This window comes from Carcharhinus amblyrhynchos, unplaced genomic scaffold (assembly GCF_965287045.1).
Source record: "Carcharhinus amblyrhynchos unplaced genomic scaffold, sCarAmb.v2.hapA scaffold_49, whole genome shotgun sequence".
In the NCBI taxonomy this organism is placed as follows: Eukaryota; Metazoa; Chordata; class Chondrichthyes; order Carcharhiniformes; family Carcharhinidae; genus Carcharhinus; species Carcharhinus amblyrhynchos.
The window spans coordinates 706,843-726,313 of NW_027649790.1; the positions used below are offsets into that span (position 1 = coordinate 706,843).

The window sequence follows — 19,471 nt, forward strand, 5'->3', positions numbered from 1 at the left end:
TTGATGGAAAAATTACATTGAGATGATTGGTGTCACCAGTGCAAGTTACAAAATGGGGGATTATTTCCCAGTTCCATTCTAAATTCAAAACCATTAAAAACAGCTCAGACAGGGCAACAAGTCATAAGTTCCTGTGATGTAGGAGCAGAATTAGGCCATTTGACCCAATGAATCTGCTCCACCTTTCAATCATGGCTCATATGCTTCCCATCACCATTTTCCTGCCATTTCCCCCCATAACTCTTCAACCCATTACCAATTAAAAAATCTGTCTAACTCCTCTTTAAATTTACTCACTCATTGCCCCAGCATCCACAGCATTTTGGGGTAATGAATGCCACAGATTTACAAACCTTTGGGAAAAGTAGTTTTCCCTCAACTACTTTTCCCTTATCCCAAGGTTGTGACCTCTTGTCCTAGAGTGACCCACAAGTGAAATCATCCGCTCCACATCTACCTCATCCATACTTTTTACACCTCAACTTGATCGCCCCTAAATCGTTGGAGGAGCTCCAATTGTAGGAAATTGCAATAAGTACACACTACTAACTGGCTGCATTTACCTCGTTCATTGCATCATCGATCTGTTTCAGCTCTTCATAGCGATCTCTCGAATCTCGCAAAGGCTGTACCATAGCTTCTTCAATCTGGGGGAATAACTAACAGCAAATATGGAACAATCAGTACAACTCAGCATGATGGTGCTGTAATAATCAAACCCAGTCAGGCACAACCTTCACGTGGCGTATTGCCCATGGTGCAAACTTTTAGGAGACATGTTTTAGAGAGATGTCTGTTTGATAGTATCTTGCATTCTCTCCACATTATGTAGTTAGTCAGACATAGCAAATGAGAGATGGAGAATAATATTTCCTATACACTGCTTTCAAACTGTGCCTTTGAACTCATTAAAAGGAGCACACCTTGTTGTGCCATGGGCTGCATGGTGGCACAGTGGTTAACACTGCTGCCCCATAGTTCCAGGGACACAGGTTCAATCCCCAGCTTGGGTCACTGTCTATGTTAGGTCTGCACGTTCTCCCCATGTGTTTCCTCTGGATGCTCCAGTTTTCTCTCACCGTCTGAAAGATATGCTGGTTAGGTGCATTGGCTATGCTAAATTCTCCCTCAGTGTGCCTGAACAAATGCCGGAGTGCAGCAAGCAACTTCATTGTAGTGTTAATGTAAGCCTGCTTGTGACACTAATAAACTTTATTTCCCCCGCATCCCAAATAACAAAACAGTTCTATGCATTTGTTTAGTGCCAATCACTTCAGGATGCTTTGCGCCCATTGAAGTATTTCGTAATGTTCTTGAGCATCTCTAACTTTAATTGCTCCATCATTAGTGGCTATAGCTGAGGCCCAAGTTCAGGAATTCCCTCCCTCAAGGTCTCCAACTCTCTTCCTCTTTAAAACTGATCTTGGATACCATCCCCAATATCATTATGGGTTTGATGCTATTTTCACTTCATGATGTTTGAGAATGTTCCAAGAAACTTCACTATTGTATTGAAATGTGTTTATGTTGTTATTGTAGATTAACAAATCAAGTCGTGCATTTGTAAGAGCTAATAATTGGCCAAATAATCTGTTTTAGGGACGTTGGCGCAATTGGATCGCTTCTGTCCACTGGTACAGCTTTCCCTTAACATCTCAACTGAAAGCAACTCCGCTGCGCAGTGCCTCCCCCAGCAATGCACCAAAATCAGATTAGATTTGGGGCTAAGTATCTGAGACTCGAACCACAATCTTCTGACTCAAAGATGGATTATACTATTAAACTAACCCCAACACCTCTGGTGTCTCTGCACAAAATTATCAAATGGTTTGATGTGATTTCCTGAAGCTGGCATCATCAGTCAGTGAATGGCCACCTACCAAGATTTAAGTTACAATCACCATGACTCTCATTTGCAGCCCCACAGCTGGAAGGGTAGGGTAGCAGCTAAAGCGACTGGCACACCCATTGCATGGGTGAATTAAGGGCGGCTCTTTTGCTCTCTTACCATAATTTCAAACTCTTTTTAGTCTTGGTGAAAATTTGACAGATCTCTTGTGAGAAGAAATTAGAGGGAGTGGGATAGCTTGGATCCTGGACATTTGGAGGGAAAGAGGGATAATAGGGGGAACAGATTTAGGACTGAGTTCAACATAGAACATTACAGCGCAGTACAGGCCCTTCGGCCCTCGATGTTGCGCTGACCAGTGGAACAAATCTAATGGCCCTCTAACCTAAATAGAACATAACAGCGCAATGAGGAGGAGAAGAAGGAGGAACTCCCTGTCCAGTGAATGTTTTTATAGCAAGCATAGATAAATCTTTGAACAGTAAAGGAATTAAGGGTAATGGTGAGTGGGCGGGTAAGTGGAGCTGAGTCCATGAAAAGATCAGCCATGATCTTATTGAATGGCAGAGCAGGCTCGAGGGGCCAGATTGTCTACTCCTGCTCCTCGTTCTTATGTAGATTCTCTGCTGGCACTGGGTACACTTATGAAACATCAGTTCATCAATTGTTCATGTTGAAATGAATAAAGTAACTAATTCAACCAGCAAGTTTAAACATGTCTGGAATGAATGCACGGGATTCCTGATTTACTGCCATAAATTTGGCAAAATTCCTACCCCATGCCAAGCCTGTGACAGAGACTGGAATTCTCCGACCTCACTCGCAGCTGGGATTCTCCAGTCCCGTTGCAGTGAATGGAGATTTGGCTGAGTGTCAAATTCTCCATTCTCGCTGACGGCAGCGGTGAGGCAAACAAAATCGGAGAATCTCACTCAAAGGCATAAATAACTAAAAAAAACAGCCAGAGAGCCTCATGATGGATGTTAGCCAATCCTATTGGAAAATTCTACCGTGGGAGTAATCTTTGTGATGATCAACCTTAGAGAAAGAGTATAATTCAGTGAGGATTTGGAACTTGGGTTCAAATTCAGTTCAGACTGATAAAATATCCTCAGTGAAATGATATTAGATGATTTCAATCCAGTTTCTGGCAGGCATGAGCCTGTGACTAAAACTAACTGATGAATTGGCAATCCTATTCCGTGAGAAGCCATAGAATGGGTTAACTGAAAAATATATACAATTGTCAAACTTGTACAGCTCTACATTGCCCCAAAAAGTACTTACTAACGAGTAGCCAAAATAGTCATTCACTGCCCAGCCCTAACACTCCTCACCTTCACCTGATGAAATAGATTAACAGAAAAGCCATTCAACACAATAACATAGGAGCTACAGTTGTCTGTACAGCCCCTTGAGTCTGCCCCACTAGGCTACGATATCATGGATGATCTTGAGTTCACCTTCTTGGCCAATTACCGTATCCCTTATACAGCAGAACGCTGGAAATCAGAAAGAGAAAGCAATGGAAATGTGCAGCAGGTCTGCCAACATACATGGAGAAAGCAGCAAAGTTTACTCAGAACCTTGAAACATTACCACTATTTTTTTTGCTACAGATGATATCAGACCAACTGAGTATCTGAAAACTGGACACTGGCTATTTAAAATGACCAAAGCCATGTCTGGTTGCGATTTTTGAATAATCCAGTCATAGTGGCACAGTGGTTAACACTGCTGCCTCACTGAGGGACCCAAGTTCGATTTCCACCTCGGGTCATTGTCTTGTGGAAATTTGCACGTTCTCCCCATGTCTGAGTGGGTTTCTTCTGGGTGCGCCAGTTTCCTCTCTCAGTCCAAAAGATGTGCGGGTTAGGTGGATTGGCCATGCAAAGTCGCCCCTTGGTGTCAGGGGGACTAGATGGGTAAATGCATGAGGTTATGGGGATAGGACCTGTTTGGGATTCTGGTCAGCACAGACTCAATGGGCCAAATGGCCTGCTTGTGCGCTGTAGGAGATTTTATGAATACGAGCTAATCAGGCAGCAGCGAAGAAATGTGCACCACCTTAATTCCTGAAGAGATGTTCATGGCCGCTGTGGGCTGCAGTGCTCAAATTCAAAGGGATTTATGCAAAACCTAGCTAGGCCTGGCCATCGGAATCCACTAGTCTGTCAGGATAAAAGACACTGCAGCCTTTCTTTCAAATTCTTAATGTTAAGAACAAAGGAAGCTGGAAAAACACAATGTGCCTGCCAGCATCTATCAGGAGAGAAACACAATTAACTTTTCCAGTAGTGGATTTGTCAAAAACCAAAGTGGAGAGATGGGAGTACTGTGATGTGACATAAACCCCCCCCCCCGCCCCCCTATATACACACACAGCTGGGAGAAGCAGCTATACTGCTTTGCTGTACTGCAAGTCAATCTGCCATTTTCCATCAGAAAAGGGTCTCCATCCAAGTTTGGCTCCATCTACATTATCGAACTTTTGAATTTCGATACCATCACATATAAGACTAATTAATCTCATCGTGGAAAGTTAAAAGTTAGTAAATAAACTTTAACTTAAAAGTTTAAAATAATTGTCACAAGTAGGTTTATGTTAACGCTGCAATGAAGTTACTATGAAAATTCCCTCGTCGCCACACTGTTTGGGTACACTGAGGGAGAATTTGGCATGGCCAATGCACCTAACCAACGCGTCTTTCGGGCTGTGCGAGGAAATTGGAGCATCCGGAGGCAACCCACGCAGACACAGGGAGAACGTACAGACTCCACACAGAATCACCCAAGTCAGTAATTCAAACCAGGTTCCTGACACTGTGAAGCTGAAATTAGGTCCCAGAGGACAATTTTTACCTTGAAAAATTAATGCAAAAATTGAACATGTACCATACATGTATGGCGCTGTGCATTCCTAGCTGAAATAGCTTGCAAAAAACTAATTGCTGAATGTAACAGATATACTGCGCAATTTAAAATTGATGCTTTGCCTATAGGTTTCTCTTTAAAACATCAAGTTTAAAACAGGTACCAACACGATCTTAAACTGGACTCTACTCAGAATCACTGGGCCTGGTCATGTGAAGACATTTCTAGGTGTCAAGATCACCAACAACCTGTCCTGGTCCCTCCATGCCAAAGCTATAGTTAAGAAGGCTTACCAACATCTCTACTTTCTCAGGAGGCAAAGAAAATTTGGCGTGTCCACTATGAAGCTCACCAACTTCTATAGGTGCACCATAGAAAGCATTCTTTCTGGTTGTATCGCAGCTTGGTATGGCTCCTGCTCTGCCCAAGACCGCAAGAAAATACAAAGGGTCATGAACAAAGCCCACTTCATCACGCAAACCAGCCTCCCATCCATTGACTCTGTCTTCCCGCTGCCTTGGAAAAGCAGCCAACATAATCAATGACCCCACAAACCCCGGACATTCTCTCTTCCACTGAGAAAAAGTCTGAGGTCACATACCAACCAACTCGAGAACAGCTTCTTCCCTGCTGTCGTCAGACTTTTGAATGGACCTACCTCGTATTAAGTTGATCTTTCTCCACACCCTAGCTATGATTACAGAACGTAACACTACATTCTGCACTGTCTCATTTCCTTCATGTATGGTATGTTTTGTCTGTATATTGCACAAGAAGCAATACTTCACTGTATACTGATACATGTGACAATAATAAAGCAAATCAAATTTGTCATGATGCTGGGGATATGATGACGTACTTGCACGGGGTGGGGGGGAGGGGGGTGTGGTGGTGCGGGTGATGCCATCATACTACTCACCCCTTTTAGACAGGAAAATGAAATCCATTGTATCTAGTGTTTGCTGTGAGGTTATTAATAGAAATTGGTTCACAGCAACACCGAGGGATTGGGAAGTACACCACTGCTTAGAAAGGAAGTAAATCAAAATCAAACTCTTTTGGATGGGTAGTGAGGGGAAAAATTGGAGTGATTCAAATGAAACTCCCTCCTGCCTGTATCACCAGCACTTTCTGTTAATACTTAATATCCTTGTATTCTCCGAGAGTCCAAATATCTGTTTTGGGCAGCCTTGAAAATACTCAACCAAAGACTTTCGACCCCAAGTGAGGAAATTCTTCATCCTTTTCCTAAGACAATGCCTCATCGTTGTAAAATCTCAAGACAGAGGAAACAACTTCTTAGCATCAATCCGCAAGTTTAAATTATATTTATTAGTGTCACCGGAAGACTTACATTAAACTGCAATGAAGTTACTGTGAAAATCTAATTGCTACACTCCAGTATTTGTTTCGGGAAACTGAGGGAGAATTTAGCATGGCCAATGCACCTAACCAGCACGTCTTTCAGACTGTGGGAGGAAACCGGAGCACCTGGAGGAAACCCACACAGACGCAGGGAAAAAGTGCAAACTCCGAGCCAGGAATCAAATCCAGGCCCCTGGCGCTGTGAGGCAGCAGTACGAACCACTGTGCCACCATGCTGCCCTATAAAGCCCCCTTGGCAATGTTAAAATGAGATTACCTCTCATTTTTATAAACTCCAGTGAGTACAGAGCCATTTTACTTAATCTCTCATCATAGGACAACACTTTTACCCCAGGAATTAATCCAGTGAATCTTTGCTGCGCCTCTCCATGACAAGAGACCAAAACCGTGCACAGTACTCCAAATACAGTTGCATCAAAGCTCTGTACAATGGCAGCAAGACTTTCTTACTCTTTTATCCATATAAAAAAAAACACCCAAAATGGCATTTGCCTTTTGAATCGCTTGCCATACCTGCATGGAGGTAAGAAAGGGATCATTGATTTCATTCGAAGATCGAAAGAGGAATTGTATTTATTCTTAAACTTACTTTCATCAGCGTTTCAAATGTTGGTATGAGAACAAATTTGATGAATCCAATCTGAGCTGTGGGCTTGGTAACTTTATCTCGATCCATGAACGGGGCTACTGGAAGGCCTTCCGATTTCTCCCTGTCACTCTGCAATTAAACACAGGTAACTATATAAAGATGCATGTCCAGAACAAATAGTCTTTTTTATTCCCTGCTTATAAAGAGAGACGCAAGCTTTGAGGCTAAACTCAAAACTAACTAACTTCAACACTAAAACCCACTTAGTTCTGATCCTCTGAAGCACATCAACCTGAACTCATATCTCAATCCAAACCTATGACTTCAATTTAAATGTTATCTAAAAATATAATTTTGTCCCTAGTATAAGCAAGACTGAAGCTCTCGTACTGACTTCTGATGGGTTCCGACCCAAATCTGAATTGCATTGAATTTAAAACACTAACCTCACCCTGAAGTTTAACCCAAGTTTTAACCCAGCCTGAAAACTCAATCCAACCATGATGGCCATTGACACAAAGGCAGAAAAATGCTGGAAAATCTCAGCAGGTCTGACAGCATTTGTGAAGAGAGAGCGTAGAACCAAAGTTAAGAGTCATCTAGATGTTGAGTCTTGATGACCCTTTGGTAGAACCAATGTTGGCCCTTATTCTCTCCCCACAGACACTGTCAGACCGGTAGAGATTTTCTAGCATTTTTCTGTTTTTGTTTCAGATTCCAGCACTCACAATATTTTGCGTTTATCTCAGTGTTGATCATTGTAAGGAGGTAGGGGTGCCAAAAACCATTCTAATTAAAGAGGCAACAAGAATGCTACCACATAACGGGTTGGATTTTTAATTGCGGTAGGGTGAGGGGGAAGGCAGGGTTTCACAACCATCAGTCCCGCCAGCAAAAACATGATCTCACCTCCGCTGTGGTGGGTGGCCCTGTAGGGATCTCTTGGCCATCAGGCTGTCAACTGGTTTAAGGAGGACCTTCCACACCATCTGTGGAGGATGTCTAATCTTTGAAATCAATGGCCAGCATCACCCTGGTCCCTGTCACAGCACTGCACCCAGTCCCCCACAACAAGGAACCAGAGCTGGAGTTTAAGGGATGTTAGGAGGGAGAAGTGGGGGGGGGGGGGGGGGAGTGTTTCTCACCAGGGTCAAGGTTGGCATATCCCAATAAAGGGGATTGGGGCAAAGTGTATGGGGGAAGGGCAGGGTAGAAAGCCCCGTGGGGGGTGGTAAATGAGGTTGGGGGAAACTGAAATTGGTCCAGGTGTCCTGGTAAGAATGAAGCCACCACCAGCTTGCTCAGTGAAGGTTGCTGGAATGGGTACTTGGTGTGGGCTTCCCCTACCGCTGGGTAAACTGATGCGGGATGAGGGAGCAAGTGGCAGCCACAGTACTCATGGCATATTTTGGGTCCCCCACACAGTTAGAAATCACAAGACCAAAAAAAGAACTGCGGCAGGCAAAGATAAAACATAATGGAAGCTTTAAAAAGGTTATGGATTTAGGATTATCGTAGAATCCAGACAGTGCAGAAGGAGGCCACTTGACCCATCGAGCCTGCACTAACCCTTCGACAGAGCATCTTCCCCATCACCCACCCCATCCCTGTAACCCCATGCACTTGCCCCACAATTCCCCCCTAAACTACACACATTGGGAAACTTAAAGGGCAATTTATCACGGCCAATCCACCTAACCTGCACATCTTGGAGTGTGGGAGGAAAGCGGATCACCCAGAGGAAACCCATGCAGACATGGAGAGAACGTGCAAACTCCACACAGACAGAAGTCATCCAAGGCTGGAGTCGAACCTGAATCCCTGCCGCTGTGAGGCAGCAGTGCTGACCGTAGTGATTAATTAGAACGTGAGGATGGCCACACATAGCTTATTGTTCAGCATAATCCAGTTATGTCAAATGGCCTGTTTAACTTCGAGTTAATTCTAAGAAATTAAGGTGAGAGGGCATCCCGTAGAAACTTCAAAAATTCTAACAGGATCAGTTCAGAAAGAATATTCCAGATGTTGGGGGAGTCCAGAATTGGGGATCAAAGTTTGAGGGTAAGTGGTAAATCTTTTAGTTCGGAGGCGAGGACAAATTTCTTCACCCAGGGAGTGGTGAATGTGTGGAATTCACTATCTCAGAAAATAGTTAAGGCCAAAACGTTGTGTGATTTCAAGAAGGAATTTGAAAATTGCTGTTGGGGCTAAAGGGATCGAGGGATATGGGGGGGGGGGGGGGGGGGATGGGGGGGGTGTGTGAGGGGGATCTCAGGATATTGAATTTGATGATCAGTCAGGATCAAAATGAATGGCAGAACAGGCTCAAAAGGGCTGAATGGCCTACTCCTCTTTCTATTTTCTATTCATGTTTCCATGTATCAAACTGATGCAGAGAAGCTCTTTGCGCTCATCCAATATTAGAGTCAGAGGACATATATTCACACAGCAACTTCCTGCAGGATGCAACTTGGAGGAACCATTTCACACCAGTCTATGGAACAGACTGACAGAGTTTACTGAACATAGACTTGATTGAAGCATTTGGAAAATACATTGACGGTTTCCTGATTTAACATGAGAGATTTGACACTACAGTGTCCCAAATGATTCAGTCAACTTAGTAAGACTAGATGGACTTCGAAACAGTTTTGAGAAAGACATTGAGATGAACTATTTTATTTCAAGCATATGAAGTGGTTGGAACTTCATAGTAAAGACTAGACTTTGACTATAGTTTGCGACATTTAGCTATGTGCCCTTCACCTGTGTAAAGTATTCTTCAAGCAAGCAATCAACCCAAGGATCTGCCACCTCTGTAGGTCGCACTTCATTAGAAATATCACAGCACTTGATAAGAAGCATCTTCAGCTTGGAAAAGGAAGGAAAAATGCTGTCAGCGAGTTCATACATTTCTGCTTTGTCACAATCCGAAACCATCAGCCTTCAACGATCTCTCCCTTCTGGCAACTCTCAGCTTTCCGACCTCTCCTCAAGCCCAGCATATTTAAGTTATACTCAACTTTTCCCCTTATAAAAAAGGGTCAAATGATTAAGCCATATGTTTACCTGGATCCAATTGCAGCTTTCTTCAGCTGCTCAAATACTAAATATTCGGAAGGCCAGGAATGAGGAACATTCCAGCATAGAAATACCCTTCCACAGCCCCAATATCAGAGCCTCCACATAGACCCTGACAGAAAATCATGGACACTACATTCCAGCCTGTGATAACCCCCATGACTTGCATGGGGAAAATCACTGCTTGATCTCCCTGTAGGACTCATTGAATACGAGCTCCCTGGGGATTGGTAACTGACTAACCAGATGGAGCTTGTATACTGAACCCTGTATACAGCAGGCCCCTGAGCGGGTCTTTATTCTTTTCTCCCATTGGGACCTGTTGTGTTCACCACAGGCTTGTGGTTTAGGCTTTGCTTTATTTCGTGCTGTATAACTCCAATTGACTCCTGGAGTTACACAGTCTCATCAATATTTCATCTCACCTGCTGTATTTTGGGCTGCCTGACTCTGAGACTACGCTAAGGAGCCTGCAAACACTTGCAGCCAGTAACTTTGCAGTCTAAAATGATCTTTCATTAATCTGAATGTTTGTTTTACTTACACTTATTACGTGTTCTTCATTTGAGAAGTCAAAAGTGGCAACTTTTGGTTTGAATGTGTCCAATATCTCTCCATGTCGAGCCATGTCTGTCGCTAGGATAAGCGTAATAATTCCCTGTAGGAAAAGCAGGAAATTGGGCGGAGGATGTTGGAAAACATTAGTCTGGCCTATAGCAATCACAGGATAATTAAGAGCCTTAATTGCAGTAAGTCGTTTACAGGGAAAAGGTGAGCAGGACTATTGGAATATAGAACCAAGCATAGGGCACTCAACGCTTCCAAACCTGTTGTGCCATTAGTTAGGTCATGTCTGCTCTGCACGCTGGCACAGTGGTTAGCATTGCTGCCTCTCAGCATCAGGGACCCAAGTTCAAGTCCAGCCCTGGGTGATAGTGCAAACTCCGCACATTCTCCTTGTGTCTCCGTGAGTTTCCTCCGTGTGCTCCGGTTTCCTCCCACAGTCCAAAGATGTGTGGGTTAGATGGATTAGCAGGGTTCATAGAATCATTGAAACCTTGCAGTGCAGAAGGAGGACATTTGACCCATTGAGTTTGTATCAACTGTCCGATGGAGCATCTCATCCAGGGCCATAACCCCATGCATTTACCCCATCAAACTACACCTCTTGGGATACTAATGGGCATTTTACCATGGCCAATCCACCTAACTTGCACATCTTTGGCCTGTGGGAGGAAACTGGAACATCTGGAGGATACCCACACTGACAGAGGGAGAATGTGCAAACTCCGTCACCCAGGGTGGGAATTGAACCCGGGTCCCTGGCACTGTGATGCAGCAGTGCTAACCACTGTGCTACCATGCCATCCCAGGGATATGGCAGGGGGTGGGCCTGGGTAAGATGCTCTGCCGAGAGTCAGTGTAGACTCAATGGGCTGAATGGCCCCCTTCTGCACTGTAGAGATTCTGTGACACCTCAACCCTATTTACATATCTTTCATCCATGTCACTCCGTACCCTCCTAACAACAGTCTATCCTAATCTTGACAGCTACTTCAGAATGAGTTCCAAATTTCCACTATTCCTCTATATGAAGACATACTTTCTGAACTCACTCCCTGATATTCTGGCTCTAATAGTAAGCTTGGCTCGGTTACATTTCACAGAATCATTGCAGCACAGGCTGAGGCCATATGGCCCATCATGTCTGTACTCACATGAGTATTTTGGGGTGCCATTCCCCTGCCTATTCTCCACCCTGCCCCCTGCATATTGTTCCTAATCAAATAATCATCCAATGCCCTCTAGAATGCCTTGATTGAACCTGCCTCCAACCACACTCCCAGGCAGTGCGTTCCAGACACTAGACTGTCATCTTCCTTCTGCAAGAAGTTTAAGGCAAAAACCCGTGGGAGGAGAATGCTGGTTGATTGATCAAGGTGTTGCTATGGGAATGCACCAGTTGATGGTGACTGACAGATAACTGACAGGTTTAGCATTCCCCAAACCACTCATCACCCTGACATGGAAATATATCGTTGTTCCTTCACTGTTGCTGAGTCAAAACTCTGGAACTCCTTTCCAAACAGTACTGTGGGTGTACCTGCCCCACATGGACTGCAGCAGTTCAAGAAGGCTACTCATCACCTCCTTCTCGAGGGCAATTAAGGATAGGCAGTAAATGCTGGCCTAGCCAGCAACACCCTCACCCGTAAATGAATTTTAAAAAAATGTTAATTTTGTGTTGTATCATAAACACAGGTATTGGGAACATGCAATGAACAAACTTAATTAAAAAAGCAATAATGGATTCAACTAACTGATGAATGTTCACTACATGGTGATGTGGTGGTTTACGTTAGTCTAGAGTTGAGAGATGCAGGGTAATGCTCTGGGGACCCAAGTTCAAATCCCACCATGGCAAATGGTGAAATTTGCATCCCGTAAAAATCTGGAATTAAAAGTCTAAATTGATTGTCATAAAAACAAATTCTGGTTCACTAATGTCCTTCAGGGAAGGAAATCTGATGTCCTTACCTGACCTGGCCTACGTGTGACTTCAGATCCACAGCAACGTGGTTAACTCTCAAATGCCCCCTGATTTGGAGGGCAGTTAGAGATGGGCAACAAATGCAGGGCTTAGCCAGTGACAGCACATCTCATGAAATGAAGTGAAAAGAAGTTAATTAATGAAAATGTCTTGAAGTGAATTCAAGATGTGTGGAAACACATTGAAAAAACCTGGAAATTGGCTCGAAGGGCTTCCAGGAAGTGAGCAAAAGAGAAAAGGCTGGAAAATCTCAGCAGGCGTGGCAACATCTGTAAGGAGAGAAAAGAGCTGACGTTTTGAGTCCAGATGACCCTTTGTCAAAGCTAAAAGGCAAAGAAAGTGAGAGGGTGAGGGAATGAAAGATGAGTCATAGCCACAGAAACAGGGGGAAAGGCTGCTAATGGCAGCCCATAGAGAGAATAAGGGAGCTGATCTGTGTGTTCAGATGCTGATGTGTCTCCAGTAAACGCTGTGATCACTGACCTGTCTAATCTGTTTAAAGACCTCCGGATCCACATTAGCGAAGATATTGCATTCTGGCTGAGAGAGAATCTGGAAGGCGACAGCACAATGATGGTTCTCCAGGGGGGAGATGTCGTTGTACCGGACAGCGAGCTCAGTGCGGGCATTGATCTGGTATCTGAATAACATTTAGAAAGCAGACACCTCGGTTAAGGCTTCATCATCCGTTTTGTAGGTGAGGGTCTCAAACACAGTTTAAACCGTGGTTTTGGAATCCCCACATACAGATTCCCCTACGGGACAGAGTGTTCAATCCACACAGTTCCTCTGTTTAATACACTGCACAGTTCATGCAACTCCCCAACCCCATATGAAGAGAAAGATCAAGATTGTAAAGCGATCTGGGTAAAATCAAGTTGAATGCCTCAGGCAGGGATAGAGTGTTTAAATGAAGGCAATCAAACATTAATAAAAGGCCACACTGGAGAAAAAAATAGAAAGGTAAAACTGAGCTATACATGAATGCGCAAAACATTTATAACAAGATAGATGAATTAATGGCACAAGTAGAGATAATGGGTTTAAGCTATTATCCACATCTGATTTGTGATTGCAGGGTGATTGAAGTTGGGAAGTAAATAATTCAGGGTGTTTGACTTGTCAAAAAGATGGACAGAGTGGAAAAAATGAACGAGGTAGCCGTGATAATAAAGGAAAACAAAAAGGATGAAAGGATCTGAGCTCAGAAAACTCAGGATGTAGAATTGTTATAGCTGGAGCCAAGGAACATTGAAAACCCTCCCTAAAAGTAATCAGAGACTTGGACAGACTATAAGGCAGGAAATTAAGAACCATGGAAGAAGGATAAGCAATAACCCTGGGGGACATATAAACTGGGCAAACTCAATTCGCAGACGTACTTGGAGAAGCGCTCATGGAATGCATTTGAGAGAAATTTTTTTTCCCCAGCAAACCAAATATTTTAGGTCTAACATTGAGTAATGAAGGTAGGGTTAATTATTCATCTTAGAATCCCTCCAGTGCTGAAACAGGCCATTTAGTCCATCAAGTCTGCACTGAACACAATCCCACCCAGGCCCTATTCCTGTAATCCTACATTTTTAACCTGCTAATCCCCCTGACACTTCATTCGGGCATCACTGGCTGGCCAGCATTTATTGCCCATCCCCAGTTGTCCTTGTGAAAGTGGTGTTGAGCTGCTGCCATGAAACGTTGCAGTGCACATGGTGAGTGTTGACCCACAATGCTGTTTGGGAAGGAATTCCATAACGTTGATCCAGCAACTGTGAAGGAAGGGTGATGTATTTCCAAGTCAGGATGCTGAGGGGCTTGGAGAGGAACTTGTAGCTGATGGTGTTCTGATGTATCAAGAAGGCCCTTGTCCTTCTACATGCAAATGGTCGTGGGTTTGGCAGGTGCTGTCTAAGGATCCCTGGTGAATTTTTGCAGTGCATCTTGTAGATAGTACACACTGCTGCTAATGAAGGTCAGTGGTGGAGAGGGTGGATATTTTGTAAATGTGGTACCAATCAGGTGGGATTGCGGACCTGATCGCCTACATCCTAATGTTTTAAAATGAGGTGGTTGTATACAACATAGATGCATTGGTTTAGATCTTCCAGAACTTTCTACATTTTGGACAAAACAGGGATTTGGTCAGTTAATCTGCAATGAGTAACAGGGAAAAATAGAAATTGGGAATATAGAATCTAAATTAGTAACAAGGCACTGAGGAAATAATAGTATGATTAGGCAAATTCAAAATGGTTTGTGAAAAGGATATCATATTTTGGAAATCTATTAGAGGTGTTTGAAGTTGCATTCAGTAGAGTAGATAAGGGGGAATCAGTAGATGCAATATATCTGGATTTTTAGAGGCAGACAGAACATAGAATAAGAATAAGCTGGGTATTTTTAGGTAAGTAGAGCGTGATGAATGGAATGCTACAAGGATCAGTGCTTGAGCCTCAGCTACTTACGTAAACACAGCCCCCATCTATCACAGCCACCCGTGTTGCGCGCCGTGCACTGCACACAGCTGCCCGTGTAATGCACTGTCCGGTGTACACAGTTGCCTGCATAATGCACTGTCCGGTGTACACAGCTGCCTGTGTAATGCACTGTCCGGTGTACACAGCTGCCTGTGTAATGCACTGTCCGGTGTACACAGCTGCCTGTGTAATGCACTGTCCGGTGTACACAGCTGCCTGTGTAATGTGCCATGCAGTGTACTCGCCATGCCATGTACACAGCTCCCATGTAATGCGCCGTGCTGTGTACACAGCTGCCCGTGTAACGCACTGTTTTATTCAGCAGGAGGTCCCAGCATATTACTCAAGTTGTAGTTTTCCTCGTGTTAACAAATGAATGCGAGACAGTCAATCCCCATCAATCTGCAGGCAGGTAGTTAGGTTGTTATTTTACAATCATACTCACGTGTTATTATATCCAGGATGATCCAGGTCATGGCAGATTGCTCCGGTCATTAAGATCACCAAATCTGTCAGACTCAGCTTCTCCTGTTCAGGTGCAATGAAAATAACAGTGATGTAATTGCTGGTTGGTTGTAAAAATCAGGAGCTTATTTTTGCACTCTGGAGGCTGGGTCCAATTCCAGCTCAGACACAGAATGTTCCCTCTCTCTCTGTACTTTCATAGAAGAATATGTACCACAAACTGATGAGGTGGTTCAAACTGTTGGCACATTAAATACATTAATTATATTAAGGGCAAGAGGATAATTAGAGAAAGAGCAGAGACTATTAAGGCCAAAATGGCAACCTGTGTGTGGAGTAGAAAGACGTAGGTGAGGTATTAAATGTGCACATGAGACTGGAACACATTGTTAAATTCTACGTAATTTTATTTCTACAGAGCAAAGAATTTACAGCGCAGAATCATCCCATTTAGTTCAAATGATCCATGCTGATGTCTCTCCCGTGGATTCCCTACAGTGCAGGAGGCTATTCAACCCCTCGTGTCTATACCAACTCTTCAACAAATCATCTTACCCAAGTCCCATCCCCACATATTTACCCCACTAATCCCCCTAACCTACACATCTTGGGACAATTTAGCACGGCCAATCCACCTAATCTACACATCAATGGACTGTGGGAGGAAACTGGAGGACTCAGAGGAAACCCGCACAGACACAGGGAGAACGTACAGTCCCCACACAAACAGCGACCCAAGGCCATAATTGAACTTGGGTCCCTGGTGCTGTGAGGCAGCAGTGTTAACCACAGTGCTTCCTCATGCCCCACATGAGCTTCCATCCATCCTACTTCACCCTTGCATCATTTCCTCCTGTTCCTTTATCCTTCAGCCTCCCTTAAGTGTGTCAATGCTATTTGCTTCAGTTCCTATTGGTAGCAAGTTCCATGTTTTTAGGTAAACAAAATCTCTTCCAAATTCCTATTGCGATCACTGATAATCTGTTTTTGTCTTACTCAGCCATGTTCCATTACTTCATTTGAGTCTGGTAACAGGTGGTTAGCACTGCTGCCTCACAGTGCCAGAGACCCAGGTTCGATTCCAGCCTCGGGTCACTGTGTGGAGTTTGCACATTCTCCCTGTGTCTGCAAGGGTTTCCTTGGGGTGTTCTGGCTGCCTCTCACAGTCCAAAGATGTGCAGGTTAGGTTGATTAGCAATGCTAAAGTTTCCATTAGGGGGATTAGCAGGGTAAATACATGGGATAATGGAGATAGGGCCTCAGTGGATTGTGGTTGGTGCTGGCCCAATGGGCCAAATGGCCTTCTTCTGCAGTGGAGGGATTCTATGAACAGAAAATAGGGAATTTTCACAGTAACTTCATTGCAGTGTTACTGTAAACCTACTTACATTAACTTGAAATAAACTTTTGAAAAAAGCTTTAAACTTTGGGTTGGCTGTTTCCCAGATTAGGTTTAAAACTCCCATGACAAGTGTAAACATAAACCAAGAGGTTTCCCCAAATATAGCTCTTACACCTGAACTGGTGACCAGGAAAGAGGGAATACAATCATGGGATGTAGTCATGTTAGTGTGACCTCAATTCTCCACCCACCTGTAGGTTGCACAGATGGATTATGCCGTACATCATCTGTGTCACGCAGAAACAGTGTCGGAAGTTGTGGAAAGGATTATTCCGGTAATTCTCCTGAATGCTGAGCTGGGTGGACAATATAAAAGATTATCATTAGTGGGAGCCACTATCATTAGTTCGCTCCTGTAAATCTAGATCCTTTGCTGAAGAATGAATCATAGAACCCCAACAAAAGGCCATTCAGCCCATCGAGTCTGTACTGACCACAATCCCACCTAGGCCCTATTCCCATAACCCCACCCATTTATCCTGCTAATTCCCCCTAACGGTAGGGACTATTTAGCATGGCCAATCATCCTAATTCGCACATCTGGGCTGTGTGAGGAGATCGGAGCACCCAGAAGAAGGCAGCCACGTGGAGAATGTGCTGACTCCACACAGACATGGTTCCATAACCATCAGTGCTCTGGCACCTCATCTAAATGGTTATCCTGCAGTCTAGACTTGAGTCTAGACCGTTAGCAAGGGGTATGTGAGAGAGGGAGTTCAAGGGGAAAAATAAAGAGTGGGATTCTCCGGCTGCGCTGGCCTGAAAACCGGAGAATCCTGCCCAAATTCAATGGACCTTTACATGGTCAGGCGCCTGCCTACTAGAATACAAGTAAGGTGGCACAGTGGTTAGCACTGCTACCTCACAGCATCAGGGATCTGGATTCGATTCCCAGCTTGGGTCACTGTCTGTGTGGAGTCTGCATGTTCTCCCCATGTCTGCGTGGGTTTCCTCCGGGTGCTCCAGTTTCCTCCCACAGTTCAAAAATGTGCAGGTTAGGCTGATTGGCCATGTTAAATTGTCCCGTAGTGTCAGGGGGCTGGCTAGGGTAAATGCATGGTGTTGTGGGGATATGGCCTGGGTGAGATTGTGGTTGGTGCAGATGGGCTGAATGGCCTCCTTCTAGAGCGCAGAAGTTCTATGAAGTGGCAGGGGGAGGGGAGGGGATGGGAGAATTCCAGCCAAAGAAATTAGGGTGGGCCTGGCAGACAGAGATACTAAACAACAGCCAGTGAGGCAGGTCAAAGAGAAACTAATGCACTGCAAAAAAATGTGTTGGGTGAAAATGAAATGACCTAAAAGAGATGCAGAGACCAGCAGATGAGGGACAAAACACTGGGAAGAAAGAGGTCAGGTCAGTGGAAAATGCTGGCACAATCTGTCTTACTGATCTGTCAAGAGCATCTGTCTGAAATAAGTTCTCTGTTCAATTCATCCAACATCACACAGTGAAGCCTGTTTATAATGGATAACATTTGCCATTAACTTCAACTATGCAGTTGACAGCTTGAATGATCCAGAGCTGTCACTAGGTGGTCATGATGTGGAGATGCTGGTGTTGAACTGGGCTAAACACAGTAAGAAGTCTCACAACACCAGGTTAAAGTCCAACAGGCTTGTTTGGTAGCAAACGCCATTAGCTTTCGGGACGTTGCCCCTTTGTCAGGTGAGTCTCTCACCTGATGAAGGGGCAGTGCTCCAAAAGCTAGTGGCGTTTGCTACCAAATCAACCTGTTGGACTTTAACCTGGTGTTGTGAGACTTCTTACTAGATGATCATTACAGAGATGTGGTCTTCCAGTGTGGCTTCAACTTTGAGACTAGTCAGCTTCCTCGGCTGGTTAGGGAAAGTAAAGTTGCCATTGCACAGTCCCAGATGACCAGAGGCTGTTCTCCCCTTGGAGGGGGAGGGCTGACTGGTGGTGATTTAACCTGAGGATCACCACACCTCAGGCGAGGGATAAGGTTGAGAAGGTGGGGAGTTTCATGAATAACCTCAGCCGGTGCAGGAATTGAACCCACGCTGTTGGCTTCACTCTGTATCGTTGGTCAGATGTCCAGCTAACTGAGCTAAACCAACAAGTTAAGTAGCCAATGCAATAGCAGTGTAGTACCGAGACACATTCGAAACATGGCTCTGATAGGAAACACATACTGACCGGCTAACAGAGGCTGAGATTTTTGTGGAAAGCCACAAGAAATTCAGGAATGTTGTCCAACACTTGGAAAAGTGCAGCTTAGCAGCTCATACGAAGGACAACACCTCTGACAATTCACTACTCCCTCAGTCTTGCACCAATCACTTGGTCTAGATGTAGTTGAAGCCTAGATTAGGCCTTGAAGCCACACTGACTGACTCAGACCCCGGAAGGCGTAAATGTTACGAATATAACCCCTCAATTCCATTTCCCTGAGGTTTGATACTCGTTTGTGGCAAAAATCCCAGAATGTGGCCAGCGCTGGTCCTTCAATTAAAGAGGGCTGTTATTTACAAGTGGGATTATTGGGCTGCATGCTGCAAGCCTTGCCAAGCCCTCTATATATCCATATTCATCAGAGTGGCAAAAGAACCAGAGGTGGGAGATAAGGAGCAAATCATCTATGCAGCAGGTTGTAAAGGTCTGGGACGCACAGCCTGAAAGGGGGACGGAAAAGGATTGAATACTTTCAAAATGGAATTGGAAATATATTTGAAGGTTTCCAGGGTTACGGTTGGTGAAGGAGATAAAGAGTGGGACTAATAGGATGGTTCTTTCAAAGTGCACGATGAACTGACTGGCTGCGGAATCATTCTGTAATTA

At 44.3% G+C, this 19,471-nt stretch overlaps 1 protein-coding gene across 1 annotated transcript in view; it reads right to left on the reverse strand.

The window, feature by feature from the left end:
• Positions 1-545: 545 nt before the first annotated feature.
• Positions 546-19,471, reverse strand: part of LOC145337454 (high affinity cGMP-specific 3',5'-cyclic phosphodiesterase 9A-like) — a 56,866-nt gene continuing 37,940 nt past the window's right edge. Inside the window, exons 11-17 of the mRNA XM_080182231.1 lie at positions 16,863-16,967; positions 15,250-15,332; positions 12,814-12,970; positions 10,324-10,437; positions 9,465-9,569; positions 6,699-6,827; positions 546-659 (exon numbers count right to left, since the gene is read on the reverse strand). Of these exons, the coding sequence (XP_080038357.1) occupies positions 546-659; positions 6,699-6,827; positions 9,465-9,569; positions 10,324-10,437; positions 12,814-12,970; positions 15,250-15,332; positions 16,863-16,967 (807 nt within the window). The remainder of the gene's footprint in view (positions 660-6,698; positions 6,828-9,464; positions 9,570-10,323; positions 10,438-12,813; positions 12,971-15,249; positions 15,333-16,862; positions 16,968-19,471) is intronic.